Source organism: Eretmochelys imbricata, chromosome 18 (assembly GCF_965152235.1).
Source record: "Eretmochelys imbricata isolate rEreImb1 chromosome 18, rEreImb1.hap1, whole genome shotgun sequence".
NCBI lineage: Eukaryota > Metazoa > Chordata > Testudines > Cheloniidae > Eretmochelys > Eretmochelys imbricata.
In genome coordinates this window covers 3,181,372-3,200,539 of record NC_135589.1, presented here as the reverse complement: position 1 = coordinate 3,200,539, position 19,168 = coordinate 3,181,372, and the positions used below count along the sequence as shown (strand labels likewise).

The following is a 19,168-nucleotide window of genomic DNA, read 5'->3' as shown; positions in this document are numbered from 1 at the left end:
CAGAAATAAGATTTCAAAGATGATGTTCAGATTTGCATATTAATATATTCATTGTGTTCCTCGTAATAATTGAAATGCACTTCAAATACTTCCGAAAACCTCACAAGTGATCAAAAACGAGCAAACTGTGCATCTGAGTACTAAGACATTAGCTACCAGTGCATGCTTTTTAGTCTGAACTTCTGCAGACTACAACTAATGAATGCAGATTTGATACTAATGCAATGTAGGTTGTATATTTACCTTTTTCTCTGCATCAGTAGCCCTAGATTTCTCCAGTGCAAGTTTCTCCTGCAGACCGCTCTGCAGTTTACTACTCTGGGAGTGCTTCAGCAACTCTAGTTCAAGTTCTTTGACTTTCTGCTGACTGTGCTCCCATTGCACAGTGAGAGAGGAGCACATTTTGGTTGAGTCGGTTAACTTCAACTGGACTTGTCTCAGTTCAGCTTTGACCTGTGTTTGACAAGGAAAGAAAAGTACAGAATTGAGCACTGACTTCCATGTGCTTCAAGCAAAATGGACTGATAGGAAAAAGGGAGATGGGGTTACTAGACAATCCAATATAGCGAAAGATAAACAAATGCACAATGTTTTGTACTGAGTCAGCGCCAATGCCAGCTGCTCCCAGGATCATCAGGAGAGTTGGGTTTCTGTATGCTTTAAACATATCCTTTGAAAAATAAATAAAGAAATACTGGACACAGCAAGATATTTCAATTAATGCAACAGTCGTTAGAGACAACATCGAGGTAGAGGAATGCAAATGTGCAAGTCTAGGGCGAGATTTTCAAAAGATTCAGCTCTACAAATCTATTCAAACAGTCACTGATTTTCACGTGTTTTCAGGACTCCTGCACTGGGAGACTGGGATCCCATGAATATGGATCTAAGATGACAATGTTCAAAGAAGAAATGCTGACTTCTAGTTCCAGGCCTGACCTTTACTCCCCCTGTGGCCTGGGACTTAACCTCTCTGCCTCAGGTTCCCCATATGACAAGTGGAGATAATAGCTACATAACTTCCTCCCAGGGGAGTTGCGAGGATGAATCAGTGAGCACATGGAAGAGGTAAAGCTACATCTATTACAGAGCTAGATCTGGTGCAGGCCACGAACTCCTCTATCACTCTCCAGCTCAGGAGTAATTACTGAGCACCTACCAGTCCTCCTCATTTGGAACGTCCTCAGATGATACGGGCTGGATGCTAATTGGGGTGCTACAGACTTTGCGCTAAATTCTGTCTCCTTTATGTTAAGGCAACTTGATGCCACTCTGGCAGTAGAAAAGAGGCCCTAATAAATTACTACCATTTTAAGTTACTGCTAATGCAGTGTAAAGGGCCTTTGCATTCTTGAGAATCAGAACCATGAGAAACTGAGCAAAACTTGCATCTCACCTTTTGTCTCTGAAAGAGCTGGGAATGAAACTCCCACATGTCCCCAAACTGTGGTGAAAATGCCCCTGGAACCCATGATGGCTCTTTTAATGCAGTGGCACACACCATGCACGTACCTTGGTGCTTTCTTGCTGGAGCAAAATATTATACTTCTTTAAGTCCAAGTTTTTCTCCCTTTCATATCTCAGCTCTTTCTCAGCCGAGCTGCACAAATTCTGAACTCTGTGGAAATCCTGTCTCAGTTGTTGCATTTCCTCCTGTTGCTGCTGCAGGAGTCTCTCTCCAGACAGATACTGCATTAATAAGGAAACAGAGGCATGTGAAGAGGGGGAAAATTAGGATGATAGGAGGATTCTTGGTTGAAAAAAAGTCTTCATTAAAAAGGGGAGGTGAAGGCAGCAATAAAAAATTAAAAAAGTAATACATAGTAATGAGTACTAATCAACAGTTAGGAAATTCAAACAATTGATAAGGGAAGCAAAAGGTATCAATGAAAATTCTGTGGCCAGTCAAATTCAGGAAAATAAGAAGGGATTCTTTAAATATTTCAGGAATAAACAAAATTCTTGCAAAGGTATAGGTACGATACTAGACAAGGATGGTAAAATTATCAACCAGGATGCAGAAAACGCCAGTGTTCAATAAATATTTCTCTTCATAGATTCCAAGGCCAGAAGGGACAACTGTGATAATCTGGTCTGACTTCCTGTTCTGTATTCAGAAAGAAGGAGGATGATGTATTCACATCTTATAGTGATAATGAAATACTTACTATTCCATCAGTAACAAGGGAGCATGTTAAACAGCAACTATTAAATATTTTTAAATCTTGCAGGACTGGATATTAAGGGAATTCAGCAAGGAGCTCTCTGAACCATTAATGTTGATTTTTAAAAAAAACTTGGTGCATGGGGGGAGATCCAGAGTTCAAAAAAAAGCTAACATTGTGCCAATATTTGAAAAGGATAAATAGGATGACCTGGGTAACTTAAAGGCCAGTTAGCCTGACATCAATCCTTGTCAAAATCATGGAAAGGCTGATATGGGATGCAATCAGAAAAGAATTAAAAGACTGTAGCATAATTAATGCCAATCAACATGGTCTCATGGAAAATAGACAAAATGATACCACTTTTGATGAGATCACAATTTTGAATGATAAAGGTAAATGATAACACAATATACTTAGACTTCTGCAAGGCATCTAAGTCCTGCATGACATTCCAATAAAAAACGTAGCACTATGTAAAGTCAATGCAGCCAATATTAAATGGATTAAAAACTAGTTAACTGTCAGAGTGCAAAAAGTAATTTTAATTGGGGAATTGTCATCCAATGAGAATGGTTCTAGTTGGGATCTGTTCTCAGTCCAGTGCTATTTAGTATCTTTATCAATGATCTGGAAGAAAATATAAAATCATTGCTGACAAACTTTGCAGATGAGGACAGATCAGTTATACTGACAGACCTGGGCTGCTTGGTAAGCTGGACTCATTTGAACAACACGCATTTGAATACAGACTAACGCAAGGTCATACATTAAAGAACGAAGAATGCAGGTCACACTTATAAGACTGTACTCTGCAAAACAGTGACTCTGAAAATGACTTTGGGGTCATAGCAAAAACCAACTGAACATGAGCTCCCACTGTGATGCTGCAGCTAAAAGTGTGAACACAATCATAAGCAGGGGAATATCAAGTAGGAGAAGGGTATTACTTCTGTGTATTGCATTAGTAAGACTGTTATGTTACACCCCTTATTCTTTATGGAAATATGCTTATGATATGGATATGGCATAACAGATATATGTTATGTAAAATGGGTCTTGTAAGGTATCGTTGGAAAGGTAATAATTTACTGAATGGGATTATTCAATTTGTATGCATGTATCATTTCTGTATCTAAAGTTAGGAATATTGACTATGTAATAATTACAACTGGGTGTGTACTTGGGAAACCCCCATCACACAACAGGCCTTCAGCCTTGATGGGCCATTAGGAAGAAACCATGAGACTTTGAAGATATTAATCCCTCTCCTTCCTGAGAGGCGTCCTGGGATGCTGCTGTGACACTACTTGGTCATGTCACTTGGTACTAAACACCATCTTGGACTTCTAGTAATTTTCCACTAAAAGGAGGGGGAGGTCAAGACTGTGAAACAAAAGTTTCCCACCTTATGTAAATCTTATTTAAGGCTGGGGAGTAAGCTGATCTTTGTTTACTCTTCATGGAATCCCCACCCAGGATGACTGCTGGAAACACCTAAGAGCACGTCTTCACTAGCAACATTAAAGCACTGTCATGGAGCTCTCCCAGTGCTATAAAAAAACCACCTCCATGAGGGGAGTAGCTACCAGCACTGGTGCACTGTCTACACTGCCACTTTAGAGTGCTGAAACTTGCAGCGCTCAGGGGTGTGTTTGTTCACACCCCTGAGCGAGAAAGTTGCAGCGCTGTAAAGTGGCCGTGTAGACAAGACCTAAGGAACAAGGACAAAGGGAAAGTGGGAGGAGTACTGAACCCAGGCTGGAAAAGGGATCTGGTCTGTGAATAAGATACCTGAAGATTTAAGCTGCAAGCAGGGTAGCTAACCTTCAAGAATTTCTGCAACCTGCCCAAAATCAACATTTAGAGCGAGAAATTACTTCTGGAAACCAGTCTCTTTAAGATCTTAAGCTTGGTATTGTGTTTTGTTTTATTTCCTTAGTAATCTGCTTTGTTCTGTTTGCTATCCCTTATAATCACTTAAAATTTACCTTTTATAGTTAATAAACTTATTTCTTGTTTACAGCATATCCCAGTTTGTGCAATTCATATCTGGGGCGGGGAGCAAGAAGCTGTGAATATCACTCTCCACAATGAGGGAGAGGGCAAATTTTTATGAGCTTGCGCTGTGTAGACTTTTTTATACAGCGCAAGACAGTATTGTTTTGGGTTAACTCCCCAAAGGGGGTGTGCACTTGACTGCTGGGCAACTTCCTAGCTGAGTATTCTCATAGAGAGCTGCCTGCAGACTCTGTGTGATTCTACAGCTGGTGATCCCCACCTGTGTGTGTGTGCTGCCAGAGGCCGGAGAGCCTGATTCAGCAAAACAGGGAGAGGGAGCCTAGGCTAGTGGAGCAGATGGGCTCAGTGAAACCCCAGTACATCAGGTGGCATCCCAGATGCAGGGGTGGGGAGTCCAACCCGTCACAGAGACTATTAGTGGATACTGTGTCCCATTCTGTGTCCCCACCTCAAAAAGGCTTTTCTAAATTTGAAAAGGGTTCAGAGAAGAGCTACAGGAATAATTTGAGGTCTGAAAAACCTGCCTTAATAGTGAGAAACTAAAGAAGCTTGATCAAGTGAATTTATCCAAGAGAAGGTTAAGTGATGACTTGATCACCACTTACAAACACCTATATGAGGAAAAGATTTCTGATAGCAGAGGGCTCTTTAATCTACCAGAAAAAATGCATAACAAGATCCAATGTTTGAAAGCTGAAGCTAGACAAATTTAGACAAGAGAAAAGACACAAACTTTTAACAGTAAGGGTTACTAACCACTGGAACAACTTACCTAGGGATGCAGTAGATTCGCCATCACTTGAAGTGTTTAAAGTATGACTGGTTTTCTTTCTAAACGATATGCTCTAGCTCAAACAAGAGTTATGGCTTAAGGTAGAAATTACTGTCTATGTCCTGGGTTAAGCGGGAGGCCAGACCAGATGATCAAAATGGTTCCTTCTACCTTTAAATCTATTAATCTATGAAGCTTCATATAGGAAGATGGGAAAGTGAAATTGGTTAATTACTTGTTTTTTTATATATGTATTTTACCCAGGTAAATTAATCAGTTCTCCACAGCATGCAATGATGTTGCAGTGGCTTGTTGGCTGATAAAAACTATTTCACTGTTTCAAGTTCACTTTTTATCCAGCTTATGCCCCTACACTGGTTAAACCACTCAAAATGGAGGAGTGGCACTTACTGTAAGGGGCTCTCATACCTGTTTAATGCTCATGTTTAATGCTGTGTTACATTCAGAGCTCCGGGGGTTGAGAGGCTGGGTCTCTTGGCTCATCTCAGATTTAATGCTTACAGCCTCTTCTATCTTGTTGTGAAATTGTTCCCTTGTAGCCAGGATGTCTTGTCTTAGCTGAGCATTTTCTTCCTGTAACAGTTGTTTTTCTTCATTGCTCCCCTTCACCTGCTTTTCTAACTCCTCTGTTTTCTTGTTGCTCTCTAATAGCTTGGTACTTGAGGTAAAAATAGTAAAAAAACCCAAACAAACAAACTTCAGTCAAATTACTCATGATAGGTGAAATTCACCATTGTAAAGGATCAGCAATATGCCTAGGCACCACTGAAGCTCTCAAGCGGCTCACAGGCCTTGTGCTAATAGTTCTACATAGGGTGAATTTCACCCAGAGGCTTGGGGCTTGTCTACACAGGCACTTTACAGCACTGCAACTTCTCGCTCGGGGAGGTGAAAAAACACCCCCCTGAGCGCAGCAAGTTTCAGCACTGTAAAGCGCCAGTGTAAACAGTGCCCCAGCGCTAGAAGCCGCACTCCCAGTGCTGGTAGCTACACCGCTCGTGGAGCTCTCTCCCAGCGCTCTGCCGTGACTGCACAAGCCATGTTAAAGCGCAGTCGCGGTCGCGCTTTAGCGTTGCCAGTGTAGATTAGCCCTTGCGCTGGAAAAACTAAATCTGAGGCAATTCTCTCCTTTAGTTATGTTAGTGCAAGTCTGTGTATGGAGACTCTCATTTCTGTTTCAGAGGGTCCACAGGCACAACTTGTACTTACTACAAACAGGTGTGAATGACAATCAATTTCGAAGCAAGCTTGCATAAGCTGAGAAGGGAACTAAAATAAAAGTGTTCCGAAAGGGCCAGAGCAATCTCACATTTACACAGGTGTGAATCTGGGGTAACAACACTGAAATAAATCAGTTACTCCAGATTTACAGTAGTATGACAGAGAAGACTCGGGCTCAGCAAAAGCCTGAGTGCAAGACAGCTGAATATTTGAGCTGGAATAGGAGAAAAAAAGGCATCTGCTGATCTCTCATTCATGCACTTTATAAAAACAAGCGCTAAGATTTTAAAAAAACTGAACATTTCTAGGTTACTCACTGAAGATAAAATGCAGAAAACACAGAGGGTGCTATTAAGATTTACCATAATTGGTCTCTCTCTCCTCCCAGGATTTGGATCTGTTCTTCCAATATTCTTGCTTTAGTCATAAGCTCTTTATATTTCCTTTCACTTGTTGTAAAGTTTTCATCTGTCTTCTGATTCACTACAAGCTGGTTTAACTGTTCACATTCCTGTGAGAGCTCAGAGACCTGTAAAGTCAGACTTGTAAATGTCATAAGACTGATTTTCTATGATTTCATGGAAATCTTTCATGGGGTATAAGAAAGTCTAGTGACTTCAACTAAAGAAAACTTGTAAATCTGCAATATAAAGTCTAAATTACCCTAATGCCCCATATTTCTTCAATATTTTGCAATACTGTGCATGGGAAATCAGTGAGCAGTTTACACATATATCAAGGGAAGCTCTACCATAAAATCACATTTGTCTATTTGGATTTGTACCCTTATTGCTTATCTACAGCTCTAGGTATATTACAAATTTTAAAATACAAAGTACAAAGTAAAGTCATAAAACATCTGCTGAAGCACACACTAGCTAACAGACTGCAACACACAACAGAATAATATCTGTCTCCTGGCCAATCTCCTCAGCATGATTGCCACTTCTTTCCCAACTACCAGTCATCCCAAATGCACAGAGAAAAGAGATGGACATCCCAGCATTCCCAGAGCATTAACAATCCAGGCTCTGGACACGCTGGTGCACCACAGGAGTCTTATGACCATGGTGCATCATAGGAGATGAGGCATTGAGGCATGCAAACTACAACTCCCATGAGGCACTGTAGCAGCACAGATGGACACAGATTAGTGTTGAACTGACCCGAAACAAAACATTTTGATTCAGTTTGACAAATTGAAATGTTTCAAATTTGGGTCAACTGGACCTGCAGCAAAATACTTCGTTTCAATTTCCCCAAGGGAAAAATCAACAAATGATGGTAAAATTTACCTTTCACTAGGAAGGTCTCTCACAGAGATAGGAGCTTGACACTTTCACTGTGAATTAATGAAATTACACTGGACAATAACAGAGCCAGCACTTGAGACCGTGAAAAAAGATGCAAAGCTAATAGTTGGAGAAGGAGTTGGAGATGAAGGACTCAGAGAACATAAAGAGTGCTTAGGAACACAGGAACTGCTGGATTGGATCAGACCCATTGTCCGTCTAACCCAGTCTCCTGTCTTTCAGAGTGGCCAGACTCAGATGCTTCAGAGGAAGGTGTAAAATACCTGCTAATCCCCAGTAGTTAGAGATTGGCTTAAATTCGGAGGCATGAAATTTAATATCTCTTCGCAAATTTGTTGGCATTAACTACTGTAACTGAATAATCTTGCTATCCATGTAATGTCCTGTCCCTTTTTGAGAAGTGCAAATTGTCAGATTTTGTCAGTGTCAGTCAATGGAACACTGGACGAGCTATTACCAGCAGGAGAGTGAGTCTGTGTGTGTATGGGGGTTGGTTTTTTGGAGGGGGGTGAGAGAGTGAGAGAACCTGGATTTGTGCAGGAAATGGCCTAACTTCATTATCATACACATTGTGTAGAGAGTTGTCACTTTGGATGGGCTATCACCAGCAGGAGAGTGAATTTGTGTGGGGGGGTGGAGGGTGAGAAAACCTGGATTTGTGCTGGAAATGGCCTAACCTGACGATTACTTTAGATAAGCTATTACCAGCAGGACAGTGGGGTGGGAGGAAGTATTGTTTCATATTCTCTGTGTATATATAAAGTCTGCTGCAGTTTCCACGGTATACATCTGATGAAGTGAGCTGTAGCTCACGAAAGCTCATGCTCAAATAAATTGGTTAGTCTCTAAGGTGCCACAAGTACTCCTTTTCTTTTTACGAATACAGACTAACACGGCTGTTACTCTGAAACCTGAAAGACTACTGATCTCACTAAATTCTCACCTTTGTTTCCAATAAAGTATTTTCTTGCTGTAGTTTCTCATGGGTTACATTAAGGAAATCTCTTTCTTCTGCCGCACCTCGGAGATTCTGGAGCTCATCATAAAGACTCATGAGCTCTGACTTTGAATTATGTAATTCCTGGTTAAAAAGAAAAAGGAGTTAGTCAAAGAAGCATATCACTAATTCTAGGCACAGATTAAATGAGAGTCATTTGTCTATTTAGATATTTAATAATTTCTTGTATTTAAGGAAAAAGCAAGTTCCAAAGGGCTTTGCATGTTGTTGGTTAACAACACATCGTTTACTTAGTTTTCCTTTGATTTACGGGAAAAAAGATATTGCCCCAACGATCAGGTGCTCCTCCTGTGTTCTGACGAAGATTTAAATGAATAATCTCAAACCATTACCCCAGATACAGGTTATACCCATAATAGACTGTTCATTCCATCCAAAGTTAAACCCTCGTGCTCTGACCGTAAATACTATACTAGGGCTGTGCATTCAGAGGGTTGAAGCAGGTTCTCCTGGGAATTTGAGTGGCCTGTTCCATGCTGCGATCTACTTCTCTGGTCGAGTGTCCTTGGATGGTGAAGGCAGGTAAGGTGTGTATACCAGGCTTTCTCCTCAGAGCACATTCTGTGGTATCTGAGTGCCTGGCAGAGGATAACATATTTCTTAGGCCATGTCTACACTAGCATTTATGTTGGCAAAACTTTTGTGGCTCAGGGGTGTGAAAAAGCACCCCCCGAGATAAGTTTTGCTGGCACACGCACTCATGTGCACAGCGCTAGAGTGGTGCGAGACACTCTCCGGCCGACATAGCTACGGCGGCTAGCGGCGCTGGTTTTGTATGTCGAGAGGAGAGCTATTTCCTGTTGGCATAATGCAGCTACATGAGCGATCTTACAGTGGCACTGCACGGGTACAGTTGTGCCACTGTAAGCTTGCAAATATAGACATGGCCTTAGTGCTTGGGACAGGGGCGCCAGAATGGGGTGGGCGGCCATGGCTTTCCCCACTTTTCAGCACAGGCCCCGCCCCCCACCTCTCCTCTTCCCCCCAAAGGCCCATACCCCGGACAGGCCAGAAGCATAGCCCAGCTGGGGAGCACAGGCAGCTGTGGGGAGCGACAGACCCTCCACCTGCCCATGGTGCGGGGGCCTGAGAGCAGCCCCTGGCCCATGTCCCTGCCCCCTGCGTTCCCAGCCCCGGGCAGATGGAGGGTCTGTAGCTCCCCACAGCTGCCTGGAAGGCACTTACCATGGCTGGTCTGCGCCTCCGAGGCCCCGCCCCCCTGGCTGGGTCTGGGTCGGGGTAAGAGCTGCACGAACAGCTGTGGGGAGCCCCCCCACCCCAGGCAGCTAGAGGGGCCTGGGCTCCCTGGCCCCACTCTGGCTTCTGGCTTCGCCAGGGCAGAACCTTGGGGGAAGAGGAGGGACATGGGTGTGGCCACAGAGCGGGCAGGGGCCCTGGTTCCCTCACTTTTGGGAAGGCTCCACTGTCCCTGGTTTGGGATGGTTACTGAATCTGTGAAGGTAAGTGTGGTGATTCATGGATCTCTTGTATATAGTGGTTTGTAGGATTTCATTTTTGAAGCTGATTGTGGTGTCCCGGATGTTGATGCTGGTTTGGGAGTGTCCTAGAGAGAATTTGATGGACAAGTGGTGATTGCTGAAGTTCTGGTGGAAATCTATGAGGGAGTTTAGGTTGTCTGTCCAGAGGATGAAAATATCATCGATGTACCTCAGGTGTATCATTGGTTTCGTGGCACATTTGTCCAGAAAATTATTCCTCAAGATGGCCCAAGAAGAGGGCCCATATTAGTGAGATGGACAAGCTTACACAGAGCTCTTCTTCAGGTCACTGTGGAAGCTCAAAAGCTTGTCTCTCTCACCCACAGAGGCTGATCCAATAAAAGATATTACCTCACCCTCCTTGTCTCTCTAATATCCTGGGACTGACCTGGCTACATCAACTCTGCATACAACCATGAAGAAGTTGGTATTCTGGGGAACCATCCTAGTACCCAAGGTTGTTCCCATGGTTTGAACAAAATGTGTATTGTTGAATGTAAAATTGTTATGGGTGAACATGGAAAAAAACCCAAACCCTTCAATCACCTACCACCCCACACCGGAACTCATACGGGGTATCATTAAACAGCTACAACCCATATTCGATGTGCTCCACATCCTGAAATAAATCTTTCCCAAACCCCCTGTTCTGGCCTTCAAACAACCCCCCAACCTCACCAAGATCATCAGCAGAAGCAAGCTCCCCACAGACCCACCAATTCAAAGCAGCACCAGACCCTGCCAGAACAACAGATGCAAAACCAGCAGACATATCTCCACTGCTGTGATGATCAATACCCCCCACAAAACACTGCTCAAGATCCAGGGGTCTGACACATGCCTATCACAATATGTGGTGAAACTCATCCAGTGCACTAAATGCCCAAACAACAACTATGTGGGTGAAACCAGACAATCACTACACCCTCAAATGAACTCACACAGGAAAATGATAAAAGACAAAAATACCATGTCACACATGGGCAAACACTTTTCACAAAACGATCACTCCATATCTGACCTCATCGCCTCAACGAAAACCTGCACAGCACCGTCAAAAGATGAGCCTGGGAGCTCAAATTCATAACTTTGCTAGACACTACAAATCATGGTCTTAATAAAGACACTGGATTTATGGTTTATTACAACAATCTGTAACCCACTGTCCCCCACCCCTCCACACACCTTTTTTTGTCCTTTGACTACAAAGTTGTTAACTGGCCACTTCAGCTTGAATGGTCTCTGACTTACATTATGTGTTAACTTCTTATGCTAAACAATCTGTCCCACCTTGTGTTCACCTGTGAGACTGGGAGCATCTTTCCCAGACCTGAAGAAGATCTCTGTGTAGCTCCAAAGCTCCAAAGCTTGTCTCTCCCACCAACAGAAGTTGGTCCAATAAAAGATATTACCTCTTGTCTCTCTAATATCCTGGGACCAACAAGGCTACAACAACACTGCAAACTACTACGGCCAGGTCCACACTACAGACTTATATTGGCAAAAAGAAAAGGAGGACTTGTGGCATCTCAGAGACTAACAAATTTATTTGAGCATAAGCTTTCGTGAGCTTATGCTCAAATAAATTTGTTAGTCTCTACGGTGCCACAAGTCCTCCTTTTCTTTTTGCGGTTACAGACTAACACGGCTGTTACTCTGAAACCAGACTTATATTGGTGTAACTACGTTGCTCAGGTCAGGGGTGTGAATAATCCACACCCCTGAGCAACATGGGGGGGAAGGGATAGCTCAGTGGTTTGAGCATTGGCCTGCTAAACCCAGGGTTGTGAGTTCAATCCTTGAAGGGGCCATTTAGGGATCTGGGGCAAAAATTGGGGATTGGTCCTGCTTTGAGCAGGGGGTTGGACTAGATGACCTCCTGAGGTCCCTTCCAACCCTGAGATTCTATAATAGTTATACTGACCTAACCCCTGGTGTAGACAACACTATGTCAGTAGGACAGCTTCTCCTGTTGATTTTGCTACTGCCTCTTGCAGAGGTGGATTAACTACGTTGACAGGAGACGCTCTCCCATTGGTGTAGGAGCATGTTCACTTAAGCACTGCAGCTTTGCCGATGCTGCGTTTTAAGTGTAGACCTGCCTTAAGTAAATTACCCTGGAGGTTGAACTGGAGCAGATCTTTTAGCGAGACATGCAATCTCAATGTAAAGTCTCCAAGAGATGAGTTTACACAGCCCTTGGGAAGCTGTTCCAATAGTTAGTTACCCTCCTTGTTAAAAAGTTGTCTTACCTCCAGTTTGAATCTTTCTGACTTCAACTTCCAACCACTAGATCTTGCTCTGTCCCCTACTATCTCTTCTCCCCATGTAGGTACCAACAGACCATGACCACAGTTATGTCTGCACTACAGCCCATGTTAGCATAACTTACGTCACTCAGGGGTGTGAATAAACCACCCCACTGAGCAAGAGAAGTTAAACTGACATAAGTGCTCGTGTGCACAATGCTATGTCGGCGGGAGAGCTTCTCCCACTGACGTAGCTTCTGCCGCTCGTGGAGCTGGTTTTTTAGGCCAATGGGAGAGCTCTCGCCGATGTGCTGCTGCGGTGCAGCTGTATCTGTACAGCTGCCGTGCTGTACGTACAGACATGGCCGAAGTCACCTCTTAACTTCCTCTTCCACAAAATAGACTGAACTGTCTCTTCTCATGCTTATAATTCTTCACTAAACCCTCTTCCAATCTGTCAATGTCCTGCTTAGAGTGTGGGCACAGAACTGGATTTAGTATCCTAGTAATGGTCTCCCCAATGCAATAAACAGAGGTAAAACCAAGTCCTTTCGGCTACTTGACAGCACTGTTCAATATATTCATAAATGATCTAGAGAAGGAGGTAAACAGTGAATAGCAAAGTTTACATATGATACAAAATTACTCAAGATAGTTAAGTCCTAGGATGACTGTGAAGAGCTACAAAGGGATCTCACAAAACTGGGTGACTGGGCAACAAAATGGCAGAAGAAATTCAATGTTGATAAATGCAAAGTAATGCACATTGGAAAACAGAATCCCAACTATACGTACAAAATGATGGGGTCTAAATTAGCTGCATCCGAGAGTGCTAAAGGAGTTGGCGGATGTGATTACAGAGCCATTGGCCATTATCTTTGAAAACTCATGGCGATCGGGGGAGGTCCCGGGCGATGGGAAAAAGGCTAATGTAGTGCCCATCTTTGAAAAAGGGAAGGAGGATCCAGGGAACTACAGGACAGTCAGCCTCACCTCAGTCCCTGGAAAAATCATGGAGCAGGTCCTCAAGGAATCACTTCTGAAGCACTTAGAGGAGAGGAAAGTGATCAGGAACAGTCAGCATGGATTCACCAAGGGCAAGTCAGGCCTGACTGATCTAATTGCCTTCTGTGATGAGATAACGGTCTCTGTGGATGAGGGGAAAGCAGTGGATGTGTTATTCCTTGACTTTAGCAAAGCTTTTGATATGGTCTCCCACGATATTCTTGCCAGCAAGTTAAAGAAGTATGGGCTGGATGAATGGACTATACGGAAGATAGAAAGCTGGCTAGATTGTCAGGCTCAACGAGTAGTGATCAATGGCTCCATGTCCAGCTGGCAGCTGGTATCAAGCGGAGTGCCCCAAGGGTCAGTCCTGGGGCCGGTTTTGTTCAATATCTTCATTAATGATCTGGAGGATGGCGTGGACTGCACCCATAGCAAGTTTGCAGTTGACACTAAACTGGGAGGAAAGGTAGATACGCTGGAGGGTAGGGATAGGATACAGAGGGCCCTAGACAAATTAGAGGATTGGGCCAAAAGAAATCTGATGAGGTTCAGCAAGGACAAATGCAGAATCCAGCACTTAGGATGGAAAAATCCCATGCACCGCTACAGACTAGGGACCGAATGGCTAGGCAGCAGTTCTGCGGAAAAGGACCTAGGGGTTACAGTGGACGAGAAGCTGGATATGAGTCAACAGTGTGCCCTTGTTGCCAAGAGGGCTAACGGCATTTTGGGCTGTATAAGTACGGGCATTGCCAGCAGATCGAGGGACGTGATCGTTCCCTTCTAGTCGACATTGGTGAGGCCTCATCTGAAGTACTGTGTCCAGTTTTGGGCTCCACACTACAAGAAGGATGTGGAAAAATTGGAAAGCGTCCAGCGGAGGGCAACAAAAATGATTAGGGGACTGGAACACATGACTTATGAGAAGAGGCTAAGGGAACTAGGATTGTTTAGTCTGCAGAAGTGAAGAATGAGGGGGGATTTGACAGCTGCTTTCAACTACCTGAAAGGGGGTTCCAAAGGGGATGGATCTAGACTGTTCTCAGTGGTAGCAGATGATAGAACGAGAAGTAATGGGCTCAAGTTGTAGTGGGGGAGGTTTAGGTTGGATATTAGGAAAACCTTTTTCACTCGTAGGGTGGTGAAACACTGGAATGCATTACCTAGGGAGGTGGTGGAATCTCCTTCCTTTGAGGTTTTTAAGGTCAGGCTTGACAAAGCCCTGGCTGGGATGATTTAGTTGGGGATTGGTCCTGGTTTGAGCAGGGGGTTGGACTAGATGACCTCCTGAGGTCCCTTCCAACCCTGATATTCTATATTCTATGATTGTTACCACTTAACAGGGGCAGGCACAAGGGGGGAAAAGCAGGGGCATGCCCCACCTAATAATCTGCGGGAGATGCAGAATTCCTCCGGCTTGAGGTCCCCGGCAAGGGGTGCAGAACTCCTCCTGCTCCTGGGCTCCGGCAGGGAGAGCAAACTTCTCCAGCGACTGCTTTCCCTGCTGCAGCTCAGGAGCAGAAGGAGTTCTGCGCCCCTTGCTGGGGCCCCTGGGCTGGAGGAGTTTGCTCTTCTCCCTCCTGCAGAGGAGTTCTGCGCCCCTCATCGGTGCACCCACAAAAGTGGTGAAATTTAAATTCCTGCACATGCTGTGATACTCTGTACCTTGGGGGAACACCCTACACTCCCATGTTCATCTTTAGAAAATGATTGTGTGGTATCCAATGCAAAGTTTGTCATGTCGGGTGTCTTCGGAAGGCTAATGATGCGCTGAGCATTGTTGTTATAGTGATGTTACAGTAGTCATTGTTACCGTAATGTTATAGTAATGTTATAGGTTGTAATTTCATGTATATAGTTATGAGGCTGAAAATGTATCCTCACGGCTTAAAGCAAGCCCAGACAAATACTCTACAAGAGCAGAGAGGTAGTGCACACCTCATCAGGGCAGGTATGGGACAAACCCAGCTCAGCCTCACAGGAACAAAGGACGCTGGCCTAGGCAGCAACAAAAGAATCTGTTAGACTCTCAAGTGAGTCACCCCTCCTCCTTTGGTCAGTTTGGAACTGCAATGAGGTAATGCTCACCTGACTCTGAATGGGGCTGGGAGGGCAAAGCCAAGAGGTAAGAAAGGACATGATAAAAGGGAGAGATATTTGCCATGCTCTCTCTCTCTTCCACCTACATCTACAGACACCACCACCACAAAAGCGACTGAAGCACAGACCAAAGGGGAGAGCCTGGCTGAAAAGCAACCAGCCAGCCTGTGATGAGAAGCATCTAAGTTTGTAAGGGCACTGAAAGTGTTAAGAACAGCTTAGAATGCATTTTGCTTTTATTTCATTTGACCAAATCTGTCTTGTTATGCTTTGACGTATAATCACTTAGAATCTATCTTTATAGTTAAATCTGTTTGTTTATTCTACCTGAAGCAGTGCATTTGGTTTGAAGCATGTCAGAGAGTTTCCCCTTGGGATAACAAGCCTGGAACATATCAATTTCTTTGTTAATTTGACACTTATATTAGCTTGCTGTGTCCATAACTGGACACTGCAAGACGGAGGTTCCTAGGGTTGCGTCTGGGATCGGAGATATTGGCTAGTGTTATTTGTTTGCAAGTAGCTGGGAGCAGCTTACATGCCAGAGGCTGTGCGTGAACAGCCCAGGAGTGGGGTTCTCGCAGCAGAGCAGGGTAAGGCTGGCTCCCAGAGTCAAGGATTGGAGTGGCCTAGCAGATCACTGGTCCAGATAACACCAGAGGGGAACGTCACATGCCCCTGCCACTCAAGTAAGAGATCTTGGAGTCATCGTGGATAGTTCTCTGAAATCATCTGCTCAATGTGCAGTGGCAGTTAAAAAAACTAAAAGAATGTTAGGAGCCATTAGGAAAGGGATAGCTAAGAATACAGAAAATATCATAATGCTGCTATATAAATCCTTGGTATGCCCACACCTGGATGTCACCCCATCTCAGAAAAAATATATTAGAATTGGAAAAAGTACTGAGAATCACAACAAAAATTATTAGGGTCTGGAACAGCTTCCATATGAGGAGAGATTAAAAAGACTGGAACTGTTCAGCTTAGAAAAGAGACGACTAAGGGGGGACATGATGGAGGGCTATAAAATAATGAATGGGGTGGAGAAAGTGAATAGGGAGGTGTTATTTATCCCTTCACATAACACAAGAACCAGTGGTTACTCAATGAAATTAATAGGTAGGAGGTTTAAAACAAACATAAGGAAAGTACTTCTTCAAACAATGCACTATCAATTCATGGAACTCGTTGCCAGGGGATGTTGTGAAGGCCAAAACTATAACAAGGTTCAAAAAAGAATTAGATAAATTCATGGAGGATAGGTCCATCAATAGCTATTAGCCAGGATGCTCAGTGATGCAACCCCATGCCTGGGCATCCCTAAACCTCTGCCTGCCAGAAGCTGGGACTGGATGACAGGGGATGGATCACTCGATAATTGTCTTGTTCTGTTCATTCCCTCTGACCACTGTCGGAAGACAGGATACTGGGGTCGATGGACCATTGGTCTGACCCAGTGTGGCCATTCTTATGTTTTAATACAGCCAAATGCAAGGTCATACATCTAGAAACAAAGAACATAGTTCACACTGACACCAGCATAGTGTGACAAAAAGAGCCACGGTCCTTGGATGTATAAATAGGAGACATTCTAGCAATACTGTGTCAATAAGTGCTCATCAGGGTGAGTAAGGGGTCCAAAATCTAGTCCTCTGCAATTTCTGGGCTCCAGGCTTTCAGGACGCTCTACCTGACTTCAGTTTGTTTTTCTTGGTCCAGCAGAATTCTATTTGGCAGCAAAGGTTTTTTGCTGTTGTTTTATATCATTGACTGAAAGGAAAAATAAGATATCTGTAGATCTGGGATAAATTATGGAGGAAAAAGTCAGAGGAGGGGACTAGGAAAGCCATGGTAAACAATTGTATTCAAAGCAACCTGAAGAGACCTTCAGAAATGTCTGTTTGATAGAGATGGGTATTTAACTAAAGGACAAGCACAATTATATGTGGAATGTTGTGGGGTCTTCTAGAAAGACGGAGGTGGCCATCTAGTTCAAGAATACAGTAGAATTAGTAAGCATTCCCCAAGAGAACAGCTTCACACTACAACACATGTCCAGCCATTCAATACCTTTTTTTCAGCCTTCAAAGCTTTCTGCGTCTTTTCAAGGTCAGATGCAAGTTGCTTTCTCCAATCTCTCTCCTCTGATAATTTACTTTCAAGTACTTCAACCTTCTCCTCGTGGCTTTTCAGCATCTGCAATTGTTCAACAGCAGCATCTGTTATGAGTCACATCCACAGTCTTTCATACACTAGAAAGATGAGGGCTGGGATTCTCCAAGCTGCAGCCAGGATTTGGATTCCCAATTCCCATGGCAACCCAGGCATCCAAATCCCCTAGACAGATTTGGAAATCCCAGCCAAGAACCCTAAATTACCTTGTCCAGTACTAGTTCTCAGAGATCATCAACATATCAGAATCACAGACAATATATAGACCATGCTAAAAATACTAGAGGTGCAAGGCGTGGGGTTTTAACTCAGTAATGATGGAAGGAACTTAAGAACATAAGAACATAAGTGATCCATCCCATCGCCCATTCCCAGCTTCTGGCAAACAGAGGCTAGGGACACCATTCCTGTCCATCCTGGCTAATAGCCATTGATGGACTTATACTCCATGAATGTATCTAGTTTTTTTTTGAACCCCGTTATAGTCTTGGCCTTCACAACATCCTCTGGCAAGGAGTTCCACAGGTTGACTGTGCATTGTGTGAAAAAATACTTCATTTTGTTTGTTTTAAATCTGCTGCCTATTAATTTAATTTGGTGCCCCCTAGTACTTGTGTTATGAGGAGTAAATAACACTTTCTTATTTACTTTCTCCACACCAATCATGATTTTTTGATCTCTATTATATCCCCCCTTAGTTGTCTCTTTTCCAAGCTGAAAATTCCCAGTCTTATTAATCTCTCCTCATACGGAAGCTGTTCCATACCCCTAATCATTTTTGTTTCCCTTTTCTGAACCTTTTCCAATTCCAATATACCTTTTTTGAGATGGGGTGACCACATCTGCATGCAGTATTCAAGATGCGGGCGTAGCATGGAATTATATATAGGCAATATGATATTTTCTGTCTTATTATCTATCCCTTTCTTAACAATTCCCAACATTCTGTTCACTTTTTTGACTGCCGCTGCACATTGAGTGGATGTTTTCCCAAGAACTATTGACAATGACTTCAAGATCTCTTTCTTGAGTGGTAACAGCTAATTTAGACCCCATCGTTTTATATGTAGCAACAGCTGGGGAAGATGGAACCATTAGACAAAATGTTGTCATTGGACATAGGGTTGTCCCAAGGCACGGTGGGGGAAGAGAAGAGGTACTTGATGAGAAAGGTCAGAGGGGACATATTATCCCTTTCCCCATGCCATTAATTAATATTCTGCTGCAATAATAACACCCTTCCAATCAATGGGGCAGCCTGAAGAATGGGCCAGAGGAGGAGCCGGAGACAAAGAGATTATGGGAAAGGAGAAGTGTCGACAGTGGAGCTGTGCAAGTAATTGATTTTTTCAGTTCCTGGCTAAACTGAGGGGAAAAAATTACCTTCGGGCTGACTTGAAATGAAAATTATTTGAATTTATTGGCAAACCAAAGAAGTTGGAAAATTTTTGTTCCAGGTCAAACAAATCATTTCGATTTTGGGGTTTCTTTTATATCTTTTTCAATAAAATAGAAGTAGTTTAGAATTGAAAAACTGAAATGCTTCAATTTTTCAGGGTTTTTTTAATATAATTATTTGGTGAATTTGTGAAATGTTTTGGTCAACCC

At 43.4% G+C, this 19,168-nt stretch overlaps 1 protein-coding gene across 1 annotated transcript in view; it reads right to left on the bottom strand.

The window, feature by feature from the left end:
- Nucleotides 1–19,168, bottom strand: part of CCDC30 (coiled-coil domain containing 30) — a 136,047-nt gene that overhangs the window by 38,755 nt on the left and 78,124 nt on the right. Inside the window, exons 12-16 of the mRNA XM_077837566.1 lie at nt 17,459–17,607; nt 8,458–8,595; nt 6,620–6,730; nt 1,513–1,689; nt 244–453 (exon numbers count right to left, since the gene is read on the bottom strand). Coding sequence (XP_077693692.1) covers nt 244–453; nt 1,513–1,689; nt 6,620–6,730; nt 8,458–8,595; nt 17,459–17,607 — 785 coding nt within the window. The remainder of the gene's footprint in view (nt 1–243; nt 454–1,512; nt 1,690–6,619; nt 6,731–8,457; nt 8,596–17,458; nt 17,608–19,168) is intronic.